The 15811-nt window shown below is 33.3% G+C and overlaps 1 protein-coding gene and 1 long non-coding RNA gene across 6 annotated transcripts in view; one reads left to right on the top strand and one right to left on the bottom strand.

The window, feature by feature from the left end:
• Window positions 1-8504, bottom strand: part of LOC120353090 — a 33162-nt gene extending 24658 nt beyond the window's left edge. For 2 of the 5 annotated variants that reach the window (XM_039435701.1, XM_039435705.1), the window contains exons 1-3: window positions 8202-8504; window positions 4732-5536; window positions 1867-1966 (exon numbers count right to left, since the gene is read on the bottom strand). In XM_039435701.1, coding sequence (XP_039291635.1) covers window positions 1867-1966; window positions 4732-5528 — 897 coding nt within the window. In that variant the 5' untranslated portion in view covers window positions 5529-5536; window positions 8202-8504. Of the gene's footprint in view, window positions 1-1866; window positions 1967-3033; window positions 3308-4731; window positions 5537-8201 lie in introns of those variants that run through there. The other 3 variants (XM_039435702.1, XM_039435706.1, XM_039435707.1) reach the window with 3 other exon arrangements.
• An 841-nt stretch (window positions 8505-9345) lies between these two features.
• LOC120353089 lies at window positions 9346-12096 on the top strand. The gene is made up of 3 exons (XR_005572186.1): window positions 9346-9597; window positions 9912-10001; window positions 12073-12096. It is a non-coding gene; the product is annotated as an uncharacterized LOC120353089 (long non-coding RNA).
• The last annotated feature ends 3715 nt before the right edge of the window (window positions 12097-15811 follow it).

Below are 15811 nucleotides of genomic sequence, written 5' to 3'. Positions count from 1 at the left end.
CATACTCATGATAGCCGTTGAACTGGGTAATTATCACCATCAAATTCATTGAACACAGACAATGTCAAGTTTATACAGAGTGTCCCACCAAGGTTGTAACAGCCGTTGACCATACTCATGATAGCTGTTGAACTGGGTATTTATCACCATCAAATTCATTGAACACAGACAACGTCAAGTTTATACAGAGTGTCCCACCAAGGTTGTAACAGCTGTTGACCATACTCATGATAGCCGTTGAACTGGGTATTTATCACCATCAAATTCATTGAACACAGACAACATCAAGTTTATACAGAGTGTCCCACCAAGGTTGTAACAGCCATTGACCATACTCATGATAGCCGTTGAACTGGGTATTTATCACCATCAAATTCATTGAACACAGACAACATCACGTTTATACAGAGTGTCCCACCAAGGTTGTAACAGCCGTTGACCATACTCATGATAGCTGTTGAACTGGGTATTTATCACCATCAAATTCATTGAACACAGACAATGTCAAGTTTATACAGAGTGTCCCACCAAGGTTGTAACAGCCGTTGACCATACTCATGATAGCCGTTGAACTGGGTATCATGAAATGGTCGAAAGTTATTCTTCTTCGATATTCTTTGAACTATTCTTGAAACATCCAGCATCCCAGCTGCCCACCGGATCCTGGATTGAGGACTCTGCTCAAAATACTTTAGAATAAGATTCTCAAAAGCTTCAGAAATTAAGATGGGCCTCTCGTACCTTGAAACTGATCCTAGACCCTTACCATCTTGACATCTGTCAATCTTCCAAACGTGTTATGAGATAACAGCCGGTCAGGTTTTCGGTCAGGAAAACGTCTCCTTCATACTCTCTCTGCCTCTCTTGAATTGCATCCACACTCTCCATACACCAATAACATGTTCAAGTACTCAATCAAGATAAATTTCATGATAATGAACGCGAACACTTCTCTACTAGACGAAATTGATACATATCATGTCAATTAACTAGAAAGCACACTGAAAATAGGCTGAAACATACACTTATTGTTATTTTATTCAGGATTTATGGTACAGGAAATAATGCATGTTATTGAAAAAGTCATATCATTGTAGAATGTTGAAATGTTGATTGAAACTTGTGAATATTGTTAGAGATAAATCATGTGATTTCACCCTTTTAGGATCACCACTTGATGCATGCTGTTTGTGAATTTCCTCTTTTTGAAGGTGTTCATTCTATTTATTAGCAGTTTTGAACACTTTATCATGGAACTTACCTTTTCAAATTTATACTCATTCGAAAGCTTATGAAATGGAGAAGTTTTTGAAATTGAAACCCCACTATAATTACCCGGGGAAAAATCGGTTTGAAATTTGACTTTGAATTTGAAGAATAGCATTTTTTCAAGTTTAAGCCCTAATAAAAACTACAGAATATCTGATAACAGATAAAATTACATTAATCTTGTTTGAAATGATTTTCTCTTTCCAACAATACCCTTGAAATTAAAATTTGACCTGTAGTTTTCGAGTTATTGAGTATTTGATGACCGGAAGTAGACATATTCTGAAAATATCGAAAAATCTATATTTCTCGAAAACTAAGGTCGATAGGAGAAACGTTTACTGAACATTTTCTGTCAGAAATGTCGAGTAGAATCTATGGTCAACGGCTGTTACATAGGTACAACCTTGGTGGGACACCCTATAGCTAACAATTTAACACATCACACAATTCAGTCGAAAATTACATTTCATGACAATCAACATTTAAAATTATATGTCAATAACATGTCAAGTATATTGAACATGGTACATCAATTAAAATAGTAACCGCAATATACATTTGAGCTGCAAAAAAGTTTTATAGTTTGTTTTTTACCGTCAGCATGAAATAGGCCACTGTGCATCCGTAGCTCATTAGTGCTACATTTACAATACAAATCCCAAATGCAGTGTTGTTGGCACAAATTGTAAAGTTCCTGAAATTACAAAAAATATGAGTACATAAATAAAAAAAAACTATGTATACATCATATTATGACCTATAATATTGAAATAATAAAAAATTCTCAGAATGCAAATAATTTTCATCCAGACAGTGGCGGCTCCTCTTAAGGTTGCAAGGTTGCACAACCACCAACAAATCAGGCAATAGAAAGAGACTTTCTTTTTTAAACGTCTTGATAACACCTCAATTTGATGGTAATATTATTGAAAATTATTTTCTCAATTCCGACAAAATTCATACAGCATAAAACCAGAACAGATTGTCCAACATTTTGAATTTGCGCGGTCCGAAGAAGGAACGCATAGCATTTGCAACCCCCTATGATGCGTCGCTTTTAAGAGAGAATGAGAGAATAACATTGGAAGCCTAAAGTGCTGGCAAACCAGTTGGTTGCTATGACAACGGAAGGCTTTTTGAGGATCGCATGGTTGCAGCGATCCTACAACTAGTCATTGTATAGAAAATAACAATTCGATACCAACAATATTGATCTATGAAGACTGTCTTCGTATCGATAGTATGGACGACAGACCATGTTGAAAAGCTTTGTTTGTTTTGATTTGAGGATTGTAAATTGTAAGTGATGGAGTAGGTTCCAACTAATGAAGCAGTTCTCAAACTAAATGTCGCCAGGACCTGGTTTGCAGCAAACAAGCTGAAGCTAAATGACGATAAAACAAACTTTCTGGTCTGTTCCCTAAAGAGTACAACATTGGAGGCGGAGCCTGTAAAGTTCCTGGGCTTCTGGATAGACAGCAGGTTGCGATGGAGCTACTGCATGTGACAGGAAGTCTGCAAGAGATTGTCCAGGGTGATTTACCTGCTTAGGAAGCTGAGACATATTGTCTGCAGAGACTACCTATTATCAGCTTACCATTCCCTGTTTCACAGTCACATTGGATTTGGACTACTGCTGTGGGGTCACGCACCTTCTTGTCACGATGTGCTACTACTACAAAAGAAGGCAATCAGAATCATCTCTTTTGCAGGACATAGAGATCATTGTAGGCCACTTTTCAAGGAACTAAAAATTCTCACCATATACAGTCAGTATGTCCTGTCCTCCTTGATCTATGTCAGGGACAATCAGCATAAGTTGGTGAGAAGAAACGAAATTCACAGCCACAACACTCGCCATGCTACCAATCTGGAAGTTCCTCGCAGCCGGTTGGCCAGCATGCAGAGAAGTTTTCCATCAACTGCACTAAGATTTTATAACAGACTCCCAATTGAAGTGAGAAATGAACCTCGCACTAGATTCTGCTCTCTCATCAGACAGGTATTAATGAATAGACCAATTTATTCAGCGACTGAGCTGGCTGAGGAGCCACTATTTTAAAACCTTTGACACAGTCTGTCTGGTACCCCCAGTCAAGGACGAAGACATCAAGTATCAGTAAGTATCAAGGCTAATAAACGAAATAAACGTGTGTGTAATACACGAGGATGTGTAAGTGATTGTGTAATAAACGATTATTATTGAAAATTTATTGGATGATTGGATATTTAGTTAATAGCAATTGACAATGAAACTAAACTTGAGAAGTTTGTAAGACCTCCGATTCTTGAGAATTCTACACAAGCCGTAAGGTTTTGCGTGAGCGCGTAAGTACAAGCAGCAGTTGAAAAAAATAATTGTGCTATTGTATTTCCAGGTTAAGACTGATCTTATGTAAAACAGTTTTTGGCTTTCTATTTTTATTGTATTGTTTGAATCTTGTAACTTATTCATTTCACTCTTTGTTATCTCTTACAGTGACTTAGAATTTTGTTGGAAAAATGATATAGTTAAAGTTCTATGTAATGACAATTATTTTAATAATCCCTATTTATTGCGTTCTTATTTACTATGGAAGTTAGGATTAGTATCTGCAACCTCCAAACTATATTTACACCAGCCGCCACTGCATCCAGAGGAGTTAATCTACGATAAACTCTAAAAATGTAACAAAAATTAAATACAGACAACAAATATCTTACAGGAATAAAAAAATTGAAAAATTCTGAAGTGTAATCTTTCAAGTCTTATTCTTTTAATTATGGAGAAATAACACGACATCTCCTACCATACAATTAAATTATTCTCTTATACTGCTTATAAATTTGCTTACGGTATACATTTTTGTAAATTGCATGTAGGCCTACTGAAGGGTCTACTACCATAATATTTTCTCTTAGTACCTAACTTCTTGCTTAATAATATGATAATAAATAGTAGTAATATATTGTATAGTAATATGATTAATCATTCATAATAATACTAAATCATAGTAAAGACTGTTTTGGGCATAATGCCTGTAGTCTTCCTTGTTTTTGTAATGAATAAATATAATACTTACCTATGGTAATTTACTTATATCACTACTACAGTACCTACCACTATCTATAATATAAAGGAAAAAATTGGCTTATACATGTACCAGATAGGAAATACACGAATGACGCATCATCACGTCTCAACTACTGAACTAATGGAATTTTGCATGTAGATTTTTAATTTACCGAGGATGGTTATAGGCCTATTTTGAATTCTTCAAGATTTTGGTACGTCAAGCTTTTAATTGGACCCTTGCGGAGCACGGGTCACCTGCTAGTATTGAATGGAAACGACTCGATTTGTCAAGTTATTACCGTACCACCATATACTCAAGGAGGATCGTTCTCGATCCCCGAGGTCGATCCTCCTTGTATATACTACAGGTAGTGCTACCAACATAAATATAATTTTGTTCTTACCTATTAATATTTTGGTGGAAACACACGATACGTCTCATATCTCTTCTGAGGTCTACCATCAAAGGTGTATATATGCTGTAGATATTCTCTTGTGACTCATAGTCATAGGAGAAATTTCTATTCAGATTGTCCACAAGTATGTAAAATATTTCAAAATCAGCCAGTAATTTTTCGGTTGTCAGATTGAATGAGCAAAAAATAAGAATACCTTCGCTGACATATATCATTAATAGAAAAGCGTGAAGAAAGCACAGGTAGATCAGAAATGATAATTTGTCAAACTCTGGTGGCAAGTACGATAGATAGGGTGTAGGCCATATTGCATCACTATTTTCTGACTTAGTTTTATCGAGCATGATGTATTTTATCAAGTTTTTTGTGTAAATTGAGAATCCCGAAATTGTGAGTAAAGCTATAAGATTTTGAGCCATACGTTCGGCATGATATGTTCTTTTGCGATGAGTACTTTCGATTTTCGTCCACAGTTTTTTCCGGCCCTTGAAATCTATCCGATCGAGTTCCAAATCTTTTTCGATCACATCTACAAGTTGAGTAAATTCTTTTTTGTTAAATGCATGTCTAATCACACACGGTAATAGAATTGAGTTAATTGCAAAGTCTGTTAATCCATTGAGTGATGTCTCGAAACTTTCGAATTCAATGTAGATTGCCTTCAACAAGTTTATGTTGACGAGGGAAAAAATGACGAAAAAAGCGAACAACGGTAGTGAGGTGTGGGGTTTGTCGTAGCTCAACAATTCTATGTATTTCCTTAGAAAATGGGTGCTGCGTCTCATTTTTCAGCCTGGAGAATAAATAAATTTCTTGTTAGTGAGAGCGTGGTATAGGTAGCTGCAAAAGTATAGCTTCTAGTGGAGTGGTAAGAATAAAATTAAATTTCTGGATAGCACGCTTACCTGGGAGAAACATGTATTAAAAATTAGCAGGGGGATTAGTTCAGGAATTTATGCACGTAGAAGGCTGGCACCCATTTGCAACACATAGTAACTTTGAAATCTGCTTATTTTGCCACTATACACGCACACATTGCATATGGAATTGAAGTATATGGAGGGAAAAGTTTAGCTAATTTAGACAAATAAATACTAAAACTACAAAAAGAATCGGTAAGAATATAGTTTTGAATATTAATAATAATCAACAGTCATGTAGCTGATTTTTTACCAAGTTACATTGAGATATAAATTGCATGCAATTTATAATGAAAAATTCTAAAGTTTCATTTTCACGGTAATATTGGCGTTCAAAGGAGACTCCTTTTCCTTTTGTATTATCCTTAAAATGCAAAATTTCAAAAACCTTATTATACGTCGACGCGAAATTGAAGAAGGAACATACCTGTCAAATTCATGAAAATCTATTGCTGCGTTTTGCTGTAAATGCAGAACATAAAATATTTAAACATATAAACATAAAGAGAAATGCAAAACCGTCGACTTGAATCTTAGACCTCACTTCACCCGGTCAATATGAGCACAACTTTAATAAGCCATTTTCAAGTGTCAAAGTGAATTAAAAAAATAATATATCTCAGAAATCATATAACTTGAAGTTGTCGATTTAAATAAGATTTACAGGACATGTTAGTAAATGTACAAAATTATAAATTTCATCGCCTACTGTAATAATTGTAATGTGCATGCAATATTAATCAATTTAATTAAAGTAACAATTTGTTTGCTCATATTGTAAGTAGATTCGCAGATATGTATATGAATGTATAGTGTACATGCAATTATTATAATTCTTAAGAAATGGGTAGTCGTCTATTTTATGCTCAACTAAAAGTAGAAATAAAAAAACGTGTTGACAAAATTTATAATAATAATTATTATTAAACGAAAAGCCGAATTAAATACTGTAATAATTATAAACTCATTAGCATTTAAATAATTGCAATATCTCAGTAATTTCCATCTGTAAACAAAATAGTTTCGCAAATTCGGAATTATTGAATAAATTTCTTTATTAACATGAAAAATAATAATGTGAGTCAATTATAAAACCATTGAGAAGTTTGTAAACGTAGAGTGGTTGAGTTATTGCAGGATGATAATATTCACAAAATATGATAAAGAGCATTATTTCTCAAATGTAGCTGATTCAACTTAATTATTTTGTGTTCTTTTTTCAATTAAAATTGCTCATTGTGTGTCGATATCAAGGTGGAAGGTGAGTAAATAAAACCATTGAGAAGAATTTATAACTGCAGTGGCTACTGTAAAATATAGTATAATATAATTAATATGATTCACAAAATACCATTACGCAAAAAGCGTAAGTTCCAAATTTTAGCTGGTTAACTTCAAATTATTTGAGTGTTATTATTAAACCAGCGTTTCCAATCGTTGAAGATTGTAGGAAAAGAGTTTTTATTTAGAAGATAAAATAATGTTCTTTGACTAAATTATAAAAGACATAAAAAATTTCATTAATATGGGCTGGAGAAAAACTTCTATCTTTTCACACTTCTTCAAAATTTTAATATTTCAAAATAATATAATAAAATAAAATACTTATATTGAGTAGAGTTAGATAACAATATTATTTTGAAAATAACAGTTTTAATAAAAAACACATCGTCATAGAATTATAATAATCAACAGTCTAGGAGTATTTCTTTAATGTACTATATTTGAAGATTTATGTAGTGAGATGAAATAATTATTTAAACTGTCAGCTAACCTCATAAATAACATCATTGCTCCCCTTTTAAGAAATTCTGACTGTTCACTGAAATCTCAAGAAAAAATGTTTAAGAGCTCGGAAAATAATTTGTGATTGGATGTAAACAAATTATACATTTGAAAACGAATACATCTTTAAAGCATTAATTTATTTATGAACCAGTATTTTACAGAGATAAAATTATTATTCTTGTTATAGATCACAATCTTTTATTATTGAAGTGATGTATCGAGAATCATTGTTAGAAAAATTTTAATTAGATACATGAAAAATGAATAATAAGTATTGAAAATGATTTATTTCTCAGGCAGCCTTCTCCTACAAAAAATTACCTATGAATTTCATTTTTAATTCACGTTAGGGAAGTCATAAAAATCAACTCACCGTTAAAGTTACTGTAGTATAACTATAAGCTCAAATTATATAATGTCAAGTGATTGAGTCCTTTCTTCTCAATAAATAATCTTAAATTTTATAAAAACACTTCACATATATGGACTACTTTTGTAAAAATTAATAAATACAATATAAAATGTTGAAGTACCTTTTATTATTAAAAACTTTAAAATATTTCAACGACTAGTTTCGACCATAGTTTCAAGTTGAAATGTCCTAATTGAAAATGACCTAAGTTATAGTCGAAGCTAGTCGTTGAAATATTTTAAAGTTTTCAATAATAAAGGGTACTACAACATTTTATATTGTATTTATTAATTTCTTACATTTTATTTTTCTCAATAGCATCATCAACTCTCACTTACTTCCGATGTCTTTCTTCCTCACGGTCCTGGGATCGGGGAATCGTCAATAGATTCCAGTCTGTATTACAATAGTTTACCAATCAAATTTCACTAACTGACATGAATAAGAAATGTTTTGAGAAGAATTTTTGAGATTTTGAGAAAATCAAGAATTTCTACTGAACCTTCTTGGAGTAATGTCTTTCCAAAACTGAAATTATTTAGCTCTGTCTAGGGAACGTCAAAAATTCTCCCCCTAGAAAATCTCACCCTTCAATATCTAATAACTGTCTGGAAACATCAGATAATCAGCGTAATTACACCTCAAAAGTAGGCACTGTTCAGTATCGAGATGACATTCTATTTCGGTCTCTAACACCCTTACAGTTCTGCAAAAAACAACCAATTTGCTCATGATTTCTACTGATAATCACTAGAAAATCTCCTATTTTCGAGTGTAATATCTGTTCAGTTATTGTACGGAAATAATTATAGCTATAAAATGACCTGTTATTAGAGGACATAATTTTCCTAATTTCCTCGTGAAGTACCGGTACCTATTATGTTAATTGTGGTGTTTTTCATGATATGTCACAGTGTTTAAGAAGATGAAACTGAATAGCAATGAGGATTATTATCATGATGACAAAAATGTATAATAATAACTTTTAATAGGACATAGTTATTTTCCTTAAAATTGTAGCAGATAGTTTCATGATGGATGGTAGATAAAGTCAAGGTTGTGATCAGTCAACCAATGAATCAAAAGATTGAATTTTTTGACATCCAATAATAGGTCAAGAAAGTTTTCCTCATCTATCAGAGAAAAAAATAATTTAATAATAAAACCAAACGATTCCCCGATCTATGAACCGTGGCGAATAACTTACACTGGATAAGTAATAACGTAAATGCTTGTCACTTATAAATTTTGCCTATCCATACTCAGGTAGGCTACAACAAATCGGGACCTGATTAGGAAACTTAGATATTGTAATCTTGAATATTGAATAGGCTACCTACCCACTAAAAAATGTTATTGACAAAACATGTAAATAATAAAATTAGGATTATTAGAATCTGCTGTACTTTTCATCCTACAGAAAAAAAAGTGGAGTTAGGAATACAATAGTTATTAGTCAATCTAAAGATAAACAAAATTGATACAAACATATTTAATAGTCATTGAACAAGATCAAAATGTAATCTATATGCATCTTCTATTATCTCAATAGAGTTTATTGAAGTAGGGCAAGTAGCCCGTTGCATTTAAGGAGTTGATGGAGGAGTAGAATTTGGTCAGAATATTGAATAATACACGTTACCTATTATCTTGTAGTGAACAACTACAAGACTTAACCTATTTTGGACTATGTATCTAACCTTAACTAAATCTGGGAGAGGAATATAGCACAAGGTTAACTTATTTTTTCTTCTCCTATCATTTTGATGATGTACTTAGTGTATCAATCTATAAAGAATCAATCTTTCCTTTTTTCCTCGTTATAAGTTTTGCATTATATAGCATGCTTTAAGTTGCATAAAAAGCTTCACGATATAACACCTGACTCCTGTCTCACTCAGGATTGAACACCTCAAATCGAATCCAAAAAATAGGTTTTGAGAACGGATTTTTAAAAGAATTATTGGAATATGTATGATACATGTAGCCTACTGTATTGTCATATAAACTCTTAGCAGGTCTAGAAACAGTAATTTTTCTTTTTTCAGAGAATAACAGGCTGATTGAGCTATGGTTGAAACTTTCTGCTGGGTCTATCTTGCTAGTTTATGGCTGGAGATCACCGTATCAAGTATCAGGTGAGCAAAACCTGAGCAAAAACCTAGGTTTCTTGTAATTATCAACCTATCAAATCATGTTTGTTTTCCTGTCGATGCTGTATAAAAATTACAAATTGCTTTCAATACCAATAATAATAGAGTTTCGCATTATCGTTTTATCAGATGGGCACGCTAAACTGTCGGTCTTGGCTGAAGTATGGCAGTCGTAAGGCCCATTGACGGCTTAAATATATTCAGGCGGTGAGACCTTCCCGCAAGAGACTCCCCACCAACAAAAGCCACACGAATCTACATTTTTAGAGTTTAGCATTCTAACATTACAATACTGCCTTGATCTCCTATAATTGGAGGCCGCCGGGAACATTCATAATTATTGTTGGTGTTTCCAAAACAAATTTTTGAAACAGGGCCGTTCTTCATTGGTTGGTTCTGTAGATGTTCCCTACTGATTTTGTTTGTTAGCCTGGGTACACACGGGCCGGTAGGCCATTAATTTCGATTAGTTGAACGACTTCCATTCCGTGGAGTCAGTATTAGAAACCACACTTAACAACTAAGAAGTCATTAATCAGACTCAAAAAACGTTCATTGTAGAACTACTAACAAAGCTGGTCGCGCTCAAATTCAAATTTTAGGCCTATTTATTGCCCAAGACACATTATATAAAAGGATATTGTACAGGCACGGTGAATTTACATAAAAATCACAACTTAACACTTAACATAAAAAACTATCACATCATTCAATTCTGTTCAACCTAATGCTAAAATACTGTTCAAGACTATAAAAACATTTCTTCAATAGGAACTTTTTAATTTTTCTCTTGTATTCTTTCTCAGGTAATTCCCTGACGGTAGGTGATTATAAAATATGCTTGCTCAGGCCTTAAAACTAGTATGACTAGATCTATAATAGTAAAATTAATTTCAGATCTGTAATCAATTCAGTGTGTAATGAGAGTAGACATTATTATAACTGGAAAATACATTTAAATTAGACTTCACAAACAACAAGCATGCGTATATAAAAATACATGGTAAATTCATAATTCCCAGTATTATGAATAAAAGCTTGCAATGAGTGAGAGGTGGTTCATTTCAAATTGTTCTATCTGCTCTTTTTTGCAATAAAAGATAGAAATAAAATATAGAAATTGGCAATTTTTGTGTATTGGAATATGGGCTAAGTACACTATTTTTCCATTTCTTAACCGAATTTGACTTATGATGCTTGTTTTTGGACCGCCTTAACGAGTCGAGAAGAATGAAGTGTAGTAAGATGAAATCTGAGCATTGTGTCAAAAGATATAAGAGTTTGAAATTTTGATCCTTGAGGTGTCCTTATGCGCGCCTCTCCACTAGGAAATGATGAAATGAAGTGCATCCAACGGATGATTCTCATAGAACATAATCTCATGAACTTCTGTCATTGTGCAGGACAATGTAGTTGGTGATGATGGATGCAGCTGAAAATTAGGTGTTTTTCACAATTCAAGGAGCATTGTTGTCAGGTTTACCTGGAAATCTATATGAGATGAAGCGCTCTACCTGATCTAAGATTATAAAGCACAAAAATGCTCCTAGAGGGATTTTGAATTATACATGTAAATGGTAACAATCGGAAGATATTGTTGATCAAAAACTAAAATTCAACAGAATTGATTTTTCTTTCAATTTTACTCATTTTTGAAAAAATAATAACTCAGTACTCATTGGAGATAGAGAGTTCCGAATGATCTCATTTTATCTGTAAAAAGGCGAGAGCCAATGTTTCTGTCTGATTACTGGATTTGGCAGAAATAGCTGAAAACAGAAAAATGAACCGAAAATACGAGGTTCTTGGGCCATTCTGAATCTAGCACAAGGAAATTTTGCATGAAGAAATTGTTTCTGGTCTTCTCTCATGTATCCAAATGATATATTAAAAAATCAGAACTACAATATTAATTGCAAGCACCAATGTATATAGTGACTGGACTATTGTGTGACAACATTTCTGTATAACTCATTACTTTTGTTATTAAGTGGTATTCCTTTTATTCCAATCGATTGCAGATTTTGAAAATAATTTATTTTATTTTCCATTTCAGGCACCAAAATATATCACAAAGGCCGCAAAAACAGTTCATCGTGTGTGTTGTTTCTCATTCAGCCAAGACAGTGAACATGTAATCCTTTAGTTTGACACCGTACACATCGTTTTACCATTACCATAGTATATCCCACTTCCATTGTATAATTTTGTACATTACAAAACATGTGTTCTGTCATGAATAATAATGTGTTTATGAAAATTAACAATTTATAGTTACTTTTGCAATGTTTCATATGTTTTGAAAAAAATTAAAAGGTATTATGTACTTCATTGGATAATTATTTTATACTAGCTGGCCCGGCGAACTTGGTACCGCCAAATAGTTAATGCATCTCATGACAAACTTTAGCTGGATGCACACCTTAGCAGGCGCTATGCGGCATCTTGCATCCGGGTGCTTCTTGCTTATATTGGTTTGAATGGAACAACTCACACACACTGAATCGGACATGTCCTGGAACGGTGTGATAAGGCAATCTCCATAAGATCAACACTTTGTATCACCAAGCCGCGCCTCTTCAGGTGTGCTTAGTCTTAAGCTGCGTTACACCAAAGTTATTAACAAAATGTTGATAACTTTATCCCAATAGATTCTATTAGATTGAACAAAACTTTCATACACATGATGAACATATGTGTTTGTCAAGTTCCGTTCAATCTAATAGAATCTACAAGGATTAAGTTATTAACATTTTATTAATAACTTTGGTGTAAACGCAGCTTTAGCTTAATCTGATGCAATATATTTTTATGAAAATTATCCAACACTCAGTATTTACATTTAATGTCGGGGCACCGAGCTTCGCTCGTTATTTTTATTTATTGACTAGGTTACCCCGGCGAACTTCGTACCGCCAAAAAGTCAATGTATCTCATGTCACACTTGACTTTATTTTGACAATCAATATTTTTATTTACATCGCAATACGGACTTCCTATGTGCTTGAAACTTTTTGTTTGCATACCAGTAAACAATTTAATCACAGAGCGACGAGTTTATTACAGCTGGTAAGATCATATGCTAAATCATATTATCACAACATGATCTTTAATCATGATGATCAGTATTTTATATCTCATGGACTTCCTATGTGCTTAGTTGAACTGCGTTTACACCGGAGTTGATAACACAAGTTTTTAACATTTTTGTTATCAACTGATGTTAATTACAAAAGTCAATAACATAATGTTGAGTTGCGTTTACACCGGAGTTGATAACATGAGTTATTAATAAAAAGTTGTCAACTTGACTGAATCGACAGAAATTTCTCTTAACAAAAGTTAATAACTCATGTTTTTAACAGAAAATTCCTTGTTATTAACAAGATTTATGTTATCCATCGAGAGTCGGTAAAGATCAAAGGAAATGTGTTATGTTAATAACAAAAGCCTCTTTTATTACATTAACTTTTGTAATAACAGGTTACTATCTTCCCTGCAACCCCCTCGCCCAGCATCCCTACCCTACAACTACGGCTGTTCCCTAATGACTACAGCTGCAGTCGAAACACGTGACAAAGTTATTAACTTTTGTTGATAACAAAACTAGAAGCCAAAAGAAAATGTTATTAACTTATGTTGAAAACTTTTGTTTTAAACTCTGGTGTAAACGCATTATAATTTATTTACATTAGATCAGATGAAGATCATTATGTTAATGATCACACATGTTTCAATTTAAAGTATTTTGAAGACAATTTTTTGCTTTTTATTCCGGCTGTTATATCATATGAATACTCTCGTTAAATGAAATCATATAGAAGTCAATTATATTGATAACAAGATCTTGTTAATAACAAGGAATTTTCTGTTAGAAACATGAGTTATTAACTTTTGTCAAGAGAAATGTTTGACGATTCAGTCAAGTTAATAACTTTTTGTTAATAACTCGTGTTATTAACTCCGATGTAAACGCAGCTTCAGTTGTACAGCAGTTTGTATTTGTAGATATAGTTGAATGCACCTTGCTGGGAATTGAATGGTATATCTCCTTGCTGCTTTTCCCGAGCATATTCTAAATTTACCAAGTTTGGGCGTCGTTCGCACCGCGGCATTATTACTTTACTTGTTGTGTAGTTGAGAAGTTGATATTGTGGTAATTATTCATATTGAATGAAAAAAGACTAAGAAATTGTCAAAAAACCACTGATTTATTGATAATTAGAAAGACCGGTTTCGGTTATTACACCATTGTCAATCTCTGATAAACTAAAAAGGATCAATAAATCAGTGGTTTTTTGACAATTTCTTAGTCTTTTTTCATTCAATTACTTTACTTGCCCTAAAACCATAGGTAAGGAAAGTATTGCTTTCCGAAAAAATTTAAGGTATCCCAATTTCTAAATTTCTATACGTTTCGAGGTCCCCTGAGTCCAAAAAAGTGGTTTTTAGGTATTGGTCTGTATGTGTTTGTGTATGAGTGTATGTGCGTCTGTGTACACGATATCTCATCTCCCAATTAACGGAATGACTTGAAATTTGGAACTTAAGGTCCTTACACTATAAGGATCCGACACGAACATTTTCGATCAAATGCAATTCAAGATGGCGGCTAAAATGGCGAAAATGTTGCCAAAAACAGGGTTTTTCGCGATTTTCTCGAAAACGGCTCCAACGACTCTGATCAAATCATACCTAGAAAAGTCATTGATAAGCTCTATCAACTGCCACAAGTCTCATATCTGTAAAAATTTCAGGATCACTGCACCATCTATGCAATGTTTGATTTTAGATTCTCAATTATCAGGCTTCAGTTACAATTTAAACAAAAAATTTCAAGTGGAAAAGATTGATCATAAAAATCTCTACAATTAATGTTCAGTAGCATTTTCACCTAAAATTGGAAATAAGCTCGAAATTCGAGAAAATAAGATTATTCAATTATTGCAAACTGTTGGCAACTGTTGATTCTATTAAATCATTCATTATGAAGATATAGCAGACTTCGTGTGTCTGCAGCGCTATTGCCCTGTCACCAGCTGGCTCAAATCTTAGAAAAGTAGACTTGAGATGCGCGGGAACACTAGCGTCAGTTGATCAATTTTCATAACGGCAAGGAAAGTTGTGTGAGTGCACCACACCAGATTTTTTTAGAATTAAAATTTTGTGAATCAGTAGAAAAAAAATAGAAAAACAGATCCACCGACGGCAGTTGGATGACGCAGTGATTATAATAGCTGATTTTTATTTCTGTGTGTGGCCATCTCACAATTCTTCTTCCATAAGGACTACATGTAAACTTTGAAGGACCGTATAGTCCAGTCATATGGTCGTTTTTCAGGAAACAGCCCCGAAAGAATTTTTCTCAAAGGTTCTATATGTATTTTGGGGCGCTGAATTCGAATCTGAAATTTGCTAACACGCCAGAGGGCGTTTCACCCCCAAAATTTCTGACTTTTTTTCAATTTTCCCATTTTATCTCGTAAACTTTGAGTTTCTCAAGAAAAATCATTCCTGACAAAATCAAAGAGAATAAAATCCTCAATAAATTGAGTGGTCGCGCAGGATTCTACCATTTTTAGTTCCGGAGCTACAAATTTTCAAAAAAGGGGTATTTTTGAGGGGTTTTCAAAATTATGCAAACCTATCACTTCCACCCTATACAACTTGGATATTTTCCTAGTATAGATAAAAAACCACACATCACGTGAAAGAACAATTCATTATGAACAGGATTCCTTAGGAATTTTCGAATTTAGTAGTGGGGGGAGGGTGAATATACCCAAAAATATAAA

The sequence above is a fragment of the Nilaparvata lugens genome, chromosome 9 (genome assembly GCF_014356525.2).
Source record: "Nilaparvata lugens isolate BPH chromosome 9, ASM1435652v1, whole genome shotgun sequence".
NCBI classification, from domain to species: domain Eukaryota; kingdom Metazoa; phylum Arthropoda; class Insecta; order Hemiptera; family Delphacidae; genus Nilaparvata; species Nilaparvata lugens.
Note: the sequence above shows the minus strand (reverse complement) of the source record. Positions and strands in the feature narration are given on the sequence as shown.